Source organism: Oryzias melastigma, unplaced genomic scaffold (assembly GCF_002922805.2).
Source record: "Oryzias melastigma strain HK-1 unplaced genomic scaffold, ASM292280v2 sc00274, whole genome shotgun sequence".
NCBI lineage: Eukaryota > Metazoa > Chordata > Actinopteri > Beloniformes > Adrianichthyidae > Oryzias > Oryzias melastigma.
In genome coordinates this window covers 156642-169760 of record NW_023416900.1, presented here as the reverse complement: position 1 = coordinate 169760, position 13119 = coordinate 156642, and the positions used below count along the sequence as shown (strand labels likewise).

General features: G+C 39.7%; 1 protein-coding gene across 5 annotated transcripts; it reads left to right on the top strand.

Moving 5' to 3' along the window:
• The first annotated feature begins 1178 nt into the window (after positions 1-1178).
• rbm44 (RNA binding motif protein 44) lies at positions 1179-12624 on the top strand. 5 transcript variants are annotated; one of them, XM_024263967.1, is made up of 13 exons: positions 1319-1456; positions 3319-3448; positions 3520-3547; positions 3618-3724; positions 4383-4457; positions 4525-4570; positions 6577-6714; positions 8408-8543; positions 9933-9967; positions 10199-10268; positions 10341-10431; positions 10501-10703; positions 12232-12624. In XM_024263967.1, exons 3-13 carry the CDS (start codon positions 3531-3533, stop codon positions 12511-12513), a joined length of 1200 nt encoding a protein of 399 aa, XP_024119735.1. In that variant the 5' UTR covers positions 1319-1456; positions 3319-3448; positions 3520-3530; the 3' UTR covers positions 12514-12624. The 5 variants fall into 5 exon arrangements, with proteins under 5 accessions (XP_024119731.1, XP_024119732.1, XP_024119730.1 ...); XM_024263963.2 differs by lacking the exon at positions 3319-3448 and having other exon boundaries at positions 1179-1456; positions 6580-6714; XM_024263964.2 differs by lacking the exon at positions 3319-3448 and having other exon boundaries at positions 1179-1456; positions 9933-9963; positions 10198-10268.
• The last annotated feature ends 495 nt before the right edge of the window (positions 12625-13119 follow it).

Here is a 13119-nt window from a genome sequence, read left to right as displayed (position 1 = left end):
AAACACATTCACTCACTGACTTACACTCTGAGACGTAACTCATCTGAGGCAACAAGCGATTTAGGATCTTGTTCATCATGTGACTGAACCCTGTTGGGAACTACCTACAAGCCAAAGCTACCAAGAAAAATCAACTCACGTGTGAGTGTTCCCAATTGTCTTTTAATTATATGTTTATGCTTTTGAGAGGAGCCAGTTGAGGTGGCTCGGGCATCTGGTCCGGATGCCTCCTGGATGGCTCCCTGGTGAGGTGTTCCACTGGGCAGAGGACCCAGTGAAGAATCTGAAGAAACCACGTCTCTCGGCGGGCCTGGAGACGGGGTCCCCAAGAGGAGCTGGAGGAAGTGGCCGGGGAGAGGGAAGTCTGGGCATCTTTGCTTAGACTTAGACGTTACTTTAGCTCATGAGGTTTGCAACCTTTAATTTGTCAGAGCCATTTGGTCCATTTTCTTACTGACCAAAATCAAGGAAGTACCAAAAAGTCCCACCTCATAATTTAAAACATTTACTCTTTATTTATGTTTTTGTTGCCTATAAATTATTCATTCATAAAATTTAGCTTTTAAATATTTAGAATAATTCATGTATTACAGTATTATATTTTTCTATGACAAATGTTACCTTTTTTGCTTTTGACATATCCTTTCCAAACAAAACACACCATAAATAATTATAAAAAAATCTTCCTGCTGCAGCAGATTAACCTGAAACATCATTTTGGTACATTATTCTTACAACAGTAGATTAAACCTTTTACATTAATTTTGATTATTTATCTGAAATGTTAAAATCTTTTCCACAAAAACTTGAGAAACTAAGTAAAATGAACCAAAACTAAAAATCCATTATTTATTGAAAGTATGCGCATTCCGTTTTAATGAATAAATAAATAAATAAATAAAAAGAAATGAATCACAATGAAGGAGCAAATGTTGCTCATGAGTCTCAGGTTGAAGACCCTTATTTTAGCCAGAGAAATGTGGTTTATCTGTGACCAAAACAAACAAATAAATAAAGAGAGATTGAAAAAGGAGGAGAAGACGAGCACACATTTATTTTCTTTATTTGCAAATTTTCAATGTTATGTTTACAAAACCAAACATTTTGTGTGCAGTTTAGGAACAGTTTAAACTTGTTCTTATTAGGTCACGACCCACGATTCCTCTACAGCTCTAGCTTGTAACAGGGGCGCGTGTGTGGAACGTGAAGGCACCGAAACGAGTCGCGCGCTCAGATCTCTGCGCATGTCTGTTTGGTGTCTCTGAATTTGAACCTTTGCTGTCTTCGGAACTTCTGCACGTGCGCTGGTCTCGTATCATGGCCGGTTATCCTGCCACCATGGCGGACATGGCGCCTGCTGTCCCGCACGGATGCGGTATGACGCACGCATTGGTGGTCATACCGCATGCTCTCCCGCTGTTCTACACACCGCACTTATGCCCGCCGCCGCCGCAGAGTAAGTACCACCATGGAGACGTGTGCTTAAGTTTTTACTAGCTTGGAGGAGTTTTTTCTCTCTGAAATTACAACAAAATGCATTTTGAAACGAAAAACTTGGAAGGAACTGATTATTTTCTGTTAAAAAAGTTCTCTGCCTTATGTTTGCTTCTGTCGCCATTTTGGCGCGATGAAACTAGCAAACTTAACTAAGATTACAAAAACTGTTTGGCCAATTTGTTATCTACTTTGTTTTTAGGCTAATTTAGGGTTTAGCTTCTATTTTAGCAACAGGCTAACCGTTTTGACTAATTACTAGAGAATTTTAGGCTATTTTGGAGTTTAGCTAGTACGTAAGTAATGTGTTAGCTTTTGGGGCTAATTGGGCATCTATTGAGGTTCTTCATGCTAATTTAGAGTTTAGCTAATATTTTAGCAACACGCTAACGTATTTGGCTACTTTGGGTTCTACTGGGTTTTTTTTTAAACCTAATTTAGAATTTAGCTTCTATTTAAGCAACTTGCTTTTGTCTAATTTAGTTTTCTGGGGAATTTTAGCCTGTTTTAGAGTTTTGCTAGTATTTAAGTAATAAACTAGTTTCTTTAATGAGGGGGTAGAGTTTAGCTCATATAAGCAACAAAAATGTATAGGGGATTTTAAAGCAATTTTACTACAACATTTTCAGAAATTGAGGTCAACTTTAGCGGTCTTTCATAGTTTTTCATTTAATTCTTTTTTTAAGTGTATTTTCAGCAAATCCATTCAGCAATTTAAGTAAATTGCATCACCATTTTCAGCAAGAAGCTTCAGCATCTTCTGTGACTACTTTCAGCTAAAAGCATTCACACTAGTATTATCACAGGTAATGTAAATTCCTATTAAATGTGCTGATCAAAAGACTGTCAAAACGGTTAAGATATACAAAGTAACATAACTTAAAAATATTAGTTTACATTCACTTTTGTATAACTTGTTGAAACATACATGGAACATTCAGGACTAATTCTAAGTAAATGTCTTCTGTGCTGTAAAAGATGCACAATGTGTATATAAAAATGAACCAGACCATTCTAAAAAAAGAAACATTGTCCTAGGACAGGGTCCAGGTTCTTATGGACCGAAACTCAGCGAGAACCGCAAAGTTTCACCTCAAAGTTATAGTTAAACACTATTTGTTTTTTGTTTTTTTTGTGCCCATTAAGCCTTTCATTTATGAAATATAGCTTTAAAATGTTCTCTACAACAACATTTTCAATATATAACAAATTTAACTTCTTTCACTTTTGACAATAGCACATTCGAGTTCCCTTCAAAATAAAACACATCCTCCAGCTGCAGCAGATTTACTTTGATAAAAAATTCAAGAAACGTGAGATTTTCTATTATTGACTTTTGTGTTTCATCATTTTTCTTCTTTTACTAGTGAATAAAAACATGACGACATCAGTATAGAATCCAATTTATTTTAAAATCTATTTTTGTAAATGCAGTAAGATAATGTCACTCAGGTTATAAACCTCTCTGACAGTAGATTACATTTTTATTATCAGATTGATCAGTTAGGCCTATCTGACATGTCAAAAACCTAATCTTAGAACTCTGGTATCAACAGTCTTCAAACTGAATCTTTCTGTAGTTTGATGCTCTGAGTTTGAAGTCACAACCTCTGTGACCAAAATCTAGTTTTTGACTCACCAGCCAAGTTAGGTCGGTTAGGACTGAGCAAACGTCGAGAGGGAAGCTGCTGTAGAATATGAAAAAATATGTTTAATTGGAGGAACATTTTTAAAAAGGATATTAAATTTCATCAGATTTTTGGAAGTCTGTTTTTTTCCCCTCGTTTTTTCTGCAGCATTACTGACACAGTGTTATGCTTTAAGGGATCAGCGGTACTGCCTGAACCCTGCAAAGGATGAAGCTGGTCGGGTGATATTACACGGTCCATTTGTTATAGATTTTACAGAACTAAGACCGCTTCATAAAAACAGGCTCAGAACTCCTATCTGTTAAGTATGTGAGCCGACCATTCTGCATGTACATGTTAAGAAGCCTGATCCTCATTATTCTGTCTTTTTCCACAGAAAAAGACAGAATGGTTGATCTGCAGAGGTTGGAGCCCTCCATCACTTTCAACCTGCCGTTCTGCTCAAACGGGAAGATCACGGCTGTTTTTCTGCAGGTCGGTGCTGAACCTGGTGGATTCTCATGATCATCTGGCTTTGACAGACCCGGAGCTGCTGCACTGGTACCTGTCTCTGTGTTTGAAGGACCGGAAGATCATTCAGGGTAGGTCTGCTAGAGTTTGTCTGCAGTCCAACAAGAATACACTTGTTTGGTTCCCTTGGAGCAGAAGGATGTTTTGTGTTTCATAGAAAAATATGTCCAGTATTATAGAATGAAAGCAAAGTTTCTGTTATGTGGCACTGAGGAGATTGACATTGGTTGTAGACCAGGAGATTGATCTGCAGCCAATTAGGACACAGAACACAATGCACTGTAAAATAAAAATCTGTCAGTGACAGTTGAACCCCGTGGTAGTGAAGGAACACTGTATTTACTGTTTTGAAGGATGATGAAAAGTCAATGAAAAACTCTTTTCATGGTAACTTGGAATCTTGTTGCTTAGTGACAGTGTCTTTAAGCTTGAAGGTACATTCATATCACTATTGCTGGGGATCGATAATAATTTCCAGCAATTACTAAACCGTTATCAATTTTTACTGGACCGATAAGTTTTTGCCTAAATGCCTAAAAACTTAGCGGTGCGGTTACAGTGCGAACACTTTCTTCTTTCTTTGCCGTTTTTCCGCATGCAGGGAGGGGCTTGTCATGCGCTCTCACCACCTGCCATAAAATATGTGGTGTTCTGTTGACACCATTCTTTGTTGTTTCTTTTATGAATGGTCTGTTTCTAGTTAGGTTTGACTTCCTGTTGTTTGTCCAGATCAAGGAGGTCTCCGTAACTTCCTGCGCAGACACCCTGGCCTGTATCTCTTCCAGGACTCACTTTTTGTGAAGTGTAAGTAGGAGCTGCAGTTTTCATCTAACAGGAATGTTCACCTTTAGACGGATTTGTCTCTGAACAGATAAGTGTGAAAAACCCAGCAGTGCTGTAACATCCAGCCCAAACAGGTATGTCTCTCCTCTTTAGGTCATGCACCCTTTTTGTCTGCCACGGACACCAGTCAACATAAAAAATCCTTAAAAAAAGTTTAGCGCGCTGTTTAGTGAGGTTACAATGTCTTTGGGAAACGTTGGGACTTCAGGGGCCTCAAACGTTTTCAGAGTAGCAATCTTCTGAGGAGAAAGTATGAGGCCATTCACATTTTCCATTATATCACTTACACTTGTCTATATTGTGTGTGCACAGGAGGAGTATTGAAGAAAATCGCCTAAAGGAGGCTAATAAATATGACTAATTTGGCACAAACATTTAGAGTAAACTTCAAACTTTAACTCACCATACAGAAAAAAAGCTAATTACAGTTATATATGTTAATTACAGACTTTACATACAGATTAGGGATGTCCCGATCAGGTCCCGATCCATTTCCGAGTCATTCGATTTTGTGTATCTGCTGATACCGAGTCACACATGTAACACATTTGAAACATGATCACATTGAATAAACTGATTTGTGTTGTCTCTTATTTAAGTAAGAGCAGTGATGTTTTGGTCCATTCCTCCATGCAGATCTCCTCTAGAGCAGTGATGTTTTGGTCCATTCCTCCATCAGATCTCCTCTAGAGCAGTGATGTTTTGGTCCATTCCTCTATGCAGATCCCCTCTAGAGCAGTGATGTTTTGGTCCATTCCTCCATGCAGATCTCCTCTAGAGCAGTGATGTTTTGGTCCATTCCTCCATGCAGATATCCTCTAGAGCAGTGATGTTTTGGGGCTGTTGCTGGGCAACACAGACTTTCAACTCCTTCCAAAGATTTTCCGAGGTTGAGATCTGGAGATTGACTAGACCACTCCAGGACTTTGAAATGCTTCTTCTGAAGCCACTCCTTTGTTAACTGGGCAGTGTGTTTGGGATGGTTGTCATGGTGACAGACCCAGGCACGTTTCATCTTCAATCTCCTTGGTGATGTAAGGAGGTTTTCACTCAAAACCTGACCATACTTGGCCCCATTCATTCTTTCCTTTACACCAGGGGTCCCCAACTGGCGGACCGCGGCCCCGGTTCTGAGACCCTTTTATCCGGGTCGTGGTCCGCTAAGCATTTTTAATTAAAAGTATGATATTACATTCATCTTTACCTACAGCAATTTTTGATTAGGCGCGCTCGAGGACGGCTACGTGTGAACCGGGGTCCTTTAACTGGCAAAGGCTCAGAGTGGTGTGCTAGAGTTTACATGGTGTTGGACATCATTTGGGACTGCATCTTTACATCATTTACAACTTTAAATTCTTCTTGTGTCCCCCAATGGGCACACACCCAGCAGCCGTTTTTTTTACGTGGGACAGAGACATCCGTATTCTAGAAGAATCTTTGAATAACCTCAAAAACCCGGACGTGGAACGTCTCCCCAACACTACTTACTTTTCTCCACCAAAGGGGGTGTTTATGTAAAAATAAACTTTTATTGAAAAGATAAAAATTCTGATTTATAATCATCAATCTTTCACAGCATCAAAAGGGAAAAATTTTCTCTGAGCTTAAATAAGAAAATGTTAAGTTTTAACATTAGACCAGTTTTAATAAAACATTCTTTAACTCAGGTCAAACTAATTATATAGTGTCTAGCCAGCCACACATTGTGATTTCACTCATTTATTGTGTTTCTACATATTTAATTTTGGTGTGACTTAACTTTCACACTGCGCGAGTTTTATCCAATTGACCCTCGACACTTTACATTGAGTCTGGATCAGCCGGATGACGAGATCTGGAAGGTCAGCCATGTTTGTGTGCTCTTCGAAAATGTCAGTGAAAAATGCTTCACATTCTGCTTGTTACTTTAAATCATGTACATTTTTCAATTATCGCTTATCTAAAATTCATAAAACTATTCTGAATCCTTGATGAATCATAATCCATGCATCATTTTCCCCCACCAGTACGGTGCAGTGTGTGCAGGTTCCTGCCCTGTTGGCTGTAATCATACATCACATATTTAGGGTCCTTTCCTCAGCAGGACCGTTGGGAGGAGGGCGTCCTGTGAGTGTGTGGATGGAGCCCCGTGTGTTTTTGGCCTCTGCTGCACCATGTTTCCTCAGCACAGCTGGAGACTGTTCTACTCGTCTGCAGAGGGAAGCAGGAATGTCACCACGTGAGAACCCGGCCTCCTCGTATCTTCTGATGCCGCTTCCTGTGTTAAGATGTTGATGGAGATGTTTACAGAGAGGCTGTTAATAGTCAACGCCGGAGAGGCTTAAACACAAAATCTTTATCATACTGTAACTTGTCAACCGTTAACACAATAATTCCAGCAGATTCTGAATGAGAAAATCATCTCACAGCGCTTTTGTCATTCACAGTCTACTGGAATTATTCTGTTAACATTTAAAAATTACAGTAAACCAAAGAACATCAACACTGTAGCTCCAGTGTTAAAGGGTTAAAAAAATGGAGTAAAAGCAGCTGTTGAGCTAAATGCCCCACAGATTTGTTAAGAAGCAGCTTTTTACTGTTGACATTTTACAGTAAACTCTCTAGAGATGGGTTTGGTTAAGGTTATATCAACTAGAAACGATGCATTACCTGCGATAGTGCTAAGGTGAAGGCTTTTTGTTGAAGGTAGTCACTGAAGATGCTGAAGCTTTTTAAATGTTTTTAAATGTTTCTTTTTAAATGTTGATGTGATTTAATTGCTGAAGGGATTTCCTGAAAATGCAAAAGCTATTTGCAAAATGTTTAATTTGCTAAAAGACTGGAAATTTTGTTAAAGAGCTATATAAGAGCTCAGAAGTTGACCTGAATTTCTGACAAAATTGTAGTAAAATTACTTAAAAATCACTAATACATGCCAATTTTTCAAAATTTTTTTAGTTTGTTGCTTAACTAAGAGCTAAATCCAAATTAACCCAAAAACCTCAACAGATTTCAATTGGCTAAAAAAGCTAGCTCATTGCTCAAATACTAGCTAAACTCCCAAATAGCCTAAAATTCCTCAGTAAAACTAAATGGGTTAAAAACGTTAGCATGTTGCTAAAATAGAAGCTAAACTCTAAATTAGCCTAAAAAAACCCATTAGATAACAAATTAGAAAAAAACATTTACGTTTCTAAAATAATAGCTAAACTCCGAATCAGCTTTAAAAACTCAATAGATGATAAATTGTCCAAAAAAGCTAGCACACTGCTTAATTACTAATTACCTAATGTAAGACAAATATTCTTGCAAAATTGGCATGTATTCTGGGTTTTTAAGCAATTTTACTTCAATTAATACCTTAATTAATTTTGTAATAGCTTTTGCATTTTCAGCAAATCCATTTATCAATTAAAGTAAGTGTTGTCACCATTTTCTGCAAAAATGTATAATTTCAGCAACTGCTTTCATCAAACAGCATTCACACTAGCATTATCGCAGGTAATGCAACTTTTCTAGTTTTGTTTGTGAGTCAATCGCCACGACAATAATGGGCAAAAAGCAGCAAAGTCCACTGCTGGATGCTCATGTGGGTGTGGTCAACTTCGTCAACATCGCTATAATTTTTTAGAATTTGCTATAATTTTTTAGGACTACAACAGATGTAGTCCTAAAGTGAGAAGATAAAAACTACTCAAACATGTTGGTTAACTTTAAGAGAAAGAGTAATGATAGATTTCTGTGGAGATTGTTTGGCTGGACCGAGCCGCTTTCCTCCTTCAGAATCTACTGGATTTATGTTGATCCTGTAGTGTTAATGGGTAAAAAGCAAGTCTTTATATTAATCCCAACCCCGTCATCTGAGCTCCAGCAGAATAGTGAAGGAGACCAGAACAAGGTGAGAGGTAAAGGTGTGACTCTGCTGACTGCAGGCCTGAGGATCCTGCTGCACCCATCCTGCACACTCTGCACCAGCTGGACTCTGACTACAACCACATGAAGCAGCAGATGCTGGCAGCAGTTCCTCTGGAGTTCTCCGTGCCATCAGCATATTGTGTACCTGTGCAGGTAAGAGTCGTTCTGCCAGCCCACCTTAAAGCTTTAAAAGTCAGCTGTAAAGTAGGACTGCCACGGTTAGTCGACTAATCGACTTTTAAAATAGTCAACAACTAATTTAGTCATTACTTTATATTAGATGGAGTCAGAGTGTTGTAAAGTTGAACAAAGTTTTCATCATTCAACACAAAAAAATCACTTTTTTATATTTGAGTCAGTGAGACCGAAACTTTATCTTTAGTGAAAAAGAGTAAATTGTTTCAGATGCTGACATCATTTGATTCTGTGATTGCTTAGTAAACCATCACACTATAGTGATTCTCCTGGTTCTTTCTGTATGTTTTTCAGCACATAAAAATTAAATCACACTTTAGGTGACTTCAGTCATCTTGGTATTAAAATGTTCAGCTCGTTCAGGAAATTACTGCTAGTATTTTTGGTATTCATGAACTTTATAGGTTTTGGAATATTGAGCAAAATTATATTTTCATCCTTTTTATTCATTTTTAAATAAATTTTGAGTTTAGCTAATATTTAAGCAACATGCTGTCATTTTCGTCTAATTTGTTATTTACTGTTTTTTTAAGGCTAATTTAAAATTCAGCTTCTATTTTAGAAACATGCTAAAGTTTTTGACTAATTTAGTTTATTAAGGAATTTTAGGCTAAAACTAGGTTTTATAGGATAACTTAGAATTTAGCTACTATTTTAACAACATGCTAACATTTTTGACTAATTTATTTTCCTTAGGATTTTTATTCTATTCTGGAGTTTAGCTAGTATTTAATCAATGTGCTAGCTTTTTTGGCTAATTTGGCATCTACTGATGTGTTTTGGGCTAATTTTCAGTTTAGTTCATATTTAAGCAACGCACTAAATATTTTTGCAAAATTGGCATGGATTAGGGATTCTTTTAGCAATGTTACTACAAATGTTTCTGAAATTTAGGTCAACTTCAGCGCACTTTCATAGTTTAACAAAGTTCCAGTCTTTTAGGAAATGTAACATTTTTAAATAACTTTTGCATTCTCTGTACATCCCTACAGCAATTAAAGTAAATTGCGTCACCATTTTCAGTAAAAAGCTTCAGCATCTTCAGGGACTACTTTCAGCAAAATGCATTCACATTTTACTTTTATAGTTTAATCATGTTTGTATCAGAAACTAATGGAGGACAGTGGATGCACAATTCATTAAAAGTTTAAAAACTTTGTCCTTCATTGTCTTTATTTTTTAATTAGTTTAAAGTTAATGATGGTTAAGATGTGTGCTTTACATCCACTTTGGACATGACCTGATTAGTCAACTTATCAGAAAAAATAATCAGTGATTAGTCGACTATTAAAATAATCGTTTGAGGCAGTCCAACTAAAGTAAGTGCTGTGCTGTTTGTCTGCTCAGGGGATCAGTGACGGACTGCCTCCAGCCTCCTCCTGGTACGTACCTTCTTTTCTTATGCTGCTTCTACATGACTGTCTGCCTCCATCTGTCCTTTGAGGAAACCTGAATCTAGAATCTCTTGAAGCAAAGGAGTCCTTCTGCTAAAGTTTGAGGCTTCAGGAGCTTTTCTGCCTGGAATTCTCTGTACAGAGTTTTTGCATCAAATAAACATTTAACAAACATGTTAACATGTAGAAAGTGATCGATGTGTTCTCTCTGGGCTGAAGGTCTCCTGAGGACCCACAGATGCTCATGGGAGCAGCAGAAGCTCAATGTGAAGAAGACTACAGCAGCCAGGTTCAGAGAACCTTCTGACCTGCTTCTGACCCAGAGTGGCTCCTCTCCCTCACAGTCCTGTTTCTGTTTCAGCTCAATGAGAGAACTGTGGAGACCTCGCACCTCGGGGGGAGAGCTGATGCTCCCCAGTCCAGAGGGTTCAGGCCCGACGAGGTGCAGACAGGTAAAGCTGTCGCACTTTCCTCCTCCTGTCTGCAGAGGTCCTCATCTCAGGAGTGTTTGTGCTCTGCAGTGGTCTGCGATGACGGCATTGAGTTGTGGTATGATGCTGAAGACGAGCTGCAGCTTCCAGGAGCTCCATCAGAGCCGGCTGGCAGTGCAGGGACCCCTCCGCTCCAGGGGTGTGGTTCTGGTCATGCTGACTCAAACACAGGATCCACTGGTGGCAAAAGCTCGGTGCAGTTTGTGTCCAACCAATCCAAGGAGGCCATCCAGGTGAGTGTGTGCTACTTGGTTGCAGCCAGCAGGGGGCAGCACAGGTCTGACTGCAGTTAACGAGGTCAGCGTGTTGGCTGCAGGCAAACATCTGAGGTGGCTTTAGGTCAAGTTCAGCTCAAGAACCCTAGAGAACCTCAGAGTGGGTTTGGTTCTGACTCCAGGAAGACCAGAACCTGAAGTTCTGTGGATCCTGCTGAATCTGCTGGTGTCTCTGGCTCCAGTGTTGCCTCAGTGATTCTGTTTTTCTCCTTCAAACTCTACTGGAATTATTGTGCTAATGCTTGAAAAGTTACAGTAGATCAAAGAACAAACACTTGAGCTCCAGCGTTTATGGGTTAAACTTTTCAGGTGAGGTGATCGTCTCCAGCCTTTATTTGTAATGACATCCTGCTCATACGCGCGCATGAAAAGCAGAGGAAGAAGCGGTGTGTTTGTCAACTAAACAGAAGGAGGGAACACAAAGTCGAATAAATAAAAAAATTGAAATAAAATGGGCGAATTGCATCCTCTAATGTGCAAAGATACGAGATAGAAGACATGTCTGTGCAGTAACTTGCTCTCTTTTCCGTCTAGTTGTCTGTGTGTGAAGTTCAGGATGGCTAAGATCAGTTAAACTTTCATCTGACATTTTTTGGACAGGTTACATCATTGTTGCATGCTCAAACCGCTGAAATAAATTAAAATGAAATGACACGATTGCACTCCGGGCGTTAAGTTCCTGTTGCGGGTGACGTTGCCAGCAGGTGTCGCATTCTGCAGCGACTGGGTGATCCCGCTCTGATGGCTGTGTGACCGGCGTGATTATGAACCAGCCTTCAGGCCGCGATAACATTTGATCTAGTGTGAAAGAAAAATGAACTAAAAACAGTCTGTGTGACCAGCTGTGTTTCCATTACACATATTCACAAAACTCAAAATTGTACAAAATCTCAAAAGAACACAATTTTACATTGACGCAGTTTCCATTATTAAATCATAAATATGCTAAAAACACAAACCAGTTCACGCGATAAACACGGCGATGGACGAGAACAAGTATTTTTTTTTTTATTTGATTCACTAAAGGGGGGCATTTGGATGACGTCACAGCAGTGTTCAGCGCAGCTAGTCTGACAGTCGCAGGTGAGAAGTCTGTTCAGAGGATTAAAAAAAAAAAAAGTCTTAAGTTTTTGTCACAGCACTAGTGCTCATCCTCACCTGTCAAAGGAGACGTCTGTGTCTTATTCAAGCTGCAGAAGTGCAGCTGAAGCGATTTTGATGAAATGTTGGTGATTTTACGGAGCAGCTGTGGATTCAAAGATTGGGTTTAACATGGAACTTATGAGCTGTGATGCTGTGGGATCTCTCGTGGCGCTCGCTGTGCAGCAAACGGGGCAAACACAAGAAATTCTCCCTAAAGTCAACTCCCCCCAGCACAGATCAGCTGCTGGGTTCAAATACCTATTGGAAGTTTTCTGTTTGCATGGTGGTGGAGCTTGGGGGGGTGTTCTCAGCATGGGTTCATCAGCTGCTCTCCTTTCTCCAGCTTCTGGCCCCGCCCACCACCTCCTCCTCCAGGAGCGGGGCCGATGTGTTCATGTCCCTCGATGCCAAACAGACCTTTGTGTCGCACACTTGGGGAACCATGGGCAGTGTCTGTACACTGACGGCGCAGCTGCAGAGGCTCCACCCCAACGCCAGCAGAGCCTCCATCATGGCTGCTCTAACAGTGCTGAGGGCCAGGCAGAAAGGGCCGCTCCTCAGCCTCCCGCTGGAATCCATCCGGGCCATGACCTCCGACCTGCTGAGCAGGCAGAGCTCAGATTGAGATGGCACAAAGCTCATGTTTTTGTTGTTCACTTTGAGTTTGACAATAGAAGAGAAGCGTTCAGCCTGTTTGTGAAGCTGTTCTTTCACATTAAAACTTTATTTACAAAGATTTTCCAGAATCTTCTCGTTTCTCCCTTCTGCATCAGCACATTTGATCAGGTCTGCTAAACTGCAGCTGCTGCTGTGGACTTGACTAAAAAAAAAAAAAGGTTAAAGCCTTCAGTATTTGAAAAATGAGCTGAAATGACTGGAGTGACGGCTAACCAGGTAATTTCAAGTAAATCTAAACGGCACAACAGAAGTGATGCGGGGAAAGGAGACACATTTGACAAGTTTAAAATGTAATAAGTTTGAAAGTTTGTCCAAAAAGCTCAATTTCAGTTATGAGTCTGTTCTCCTGTAGATTGATCAGGCCCGCCTCCACATTTGGCCCGGCCCCCACACAGAAATGCTGATCGAGAACCAAATAGAACGTGACTTTTATTCCACCCTTCTGCAGTCTGAACTATGACGAGAGAGGATAGAATATTTAGTGGTTTAATAGTGATTCACATTCTACCCCCCCCCCCTTTTTTAGGCTAATTAGGCATTTAGCTCATATTTC

Coding starts and splice junctions, on each gene's coding strand:
- rbm44 (XM_024263962.1), top strand. CDS start 1,318: ATGGCCGGTTATCCTGCCACCATGGCGGACATGGCGCCTGCTGTCCCG. Junction 4,458..4,524: donor GGACTCACTTTTTGTGAAGT/GTAAGTAGGAGC, acceptor GTCTCTGAACAG/ATAAGTGTGAAAAACCCAGC. Junction 8,544..9,932: donor CATATTGTGTACCTGTGCAG/GTAAGAGTCGTT, acceptor TTGTCTGCTCAG/GGGATCAGTGACGGACTGCC.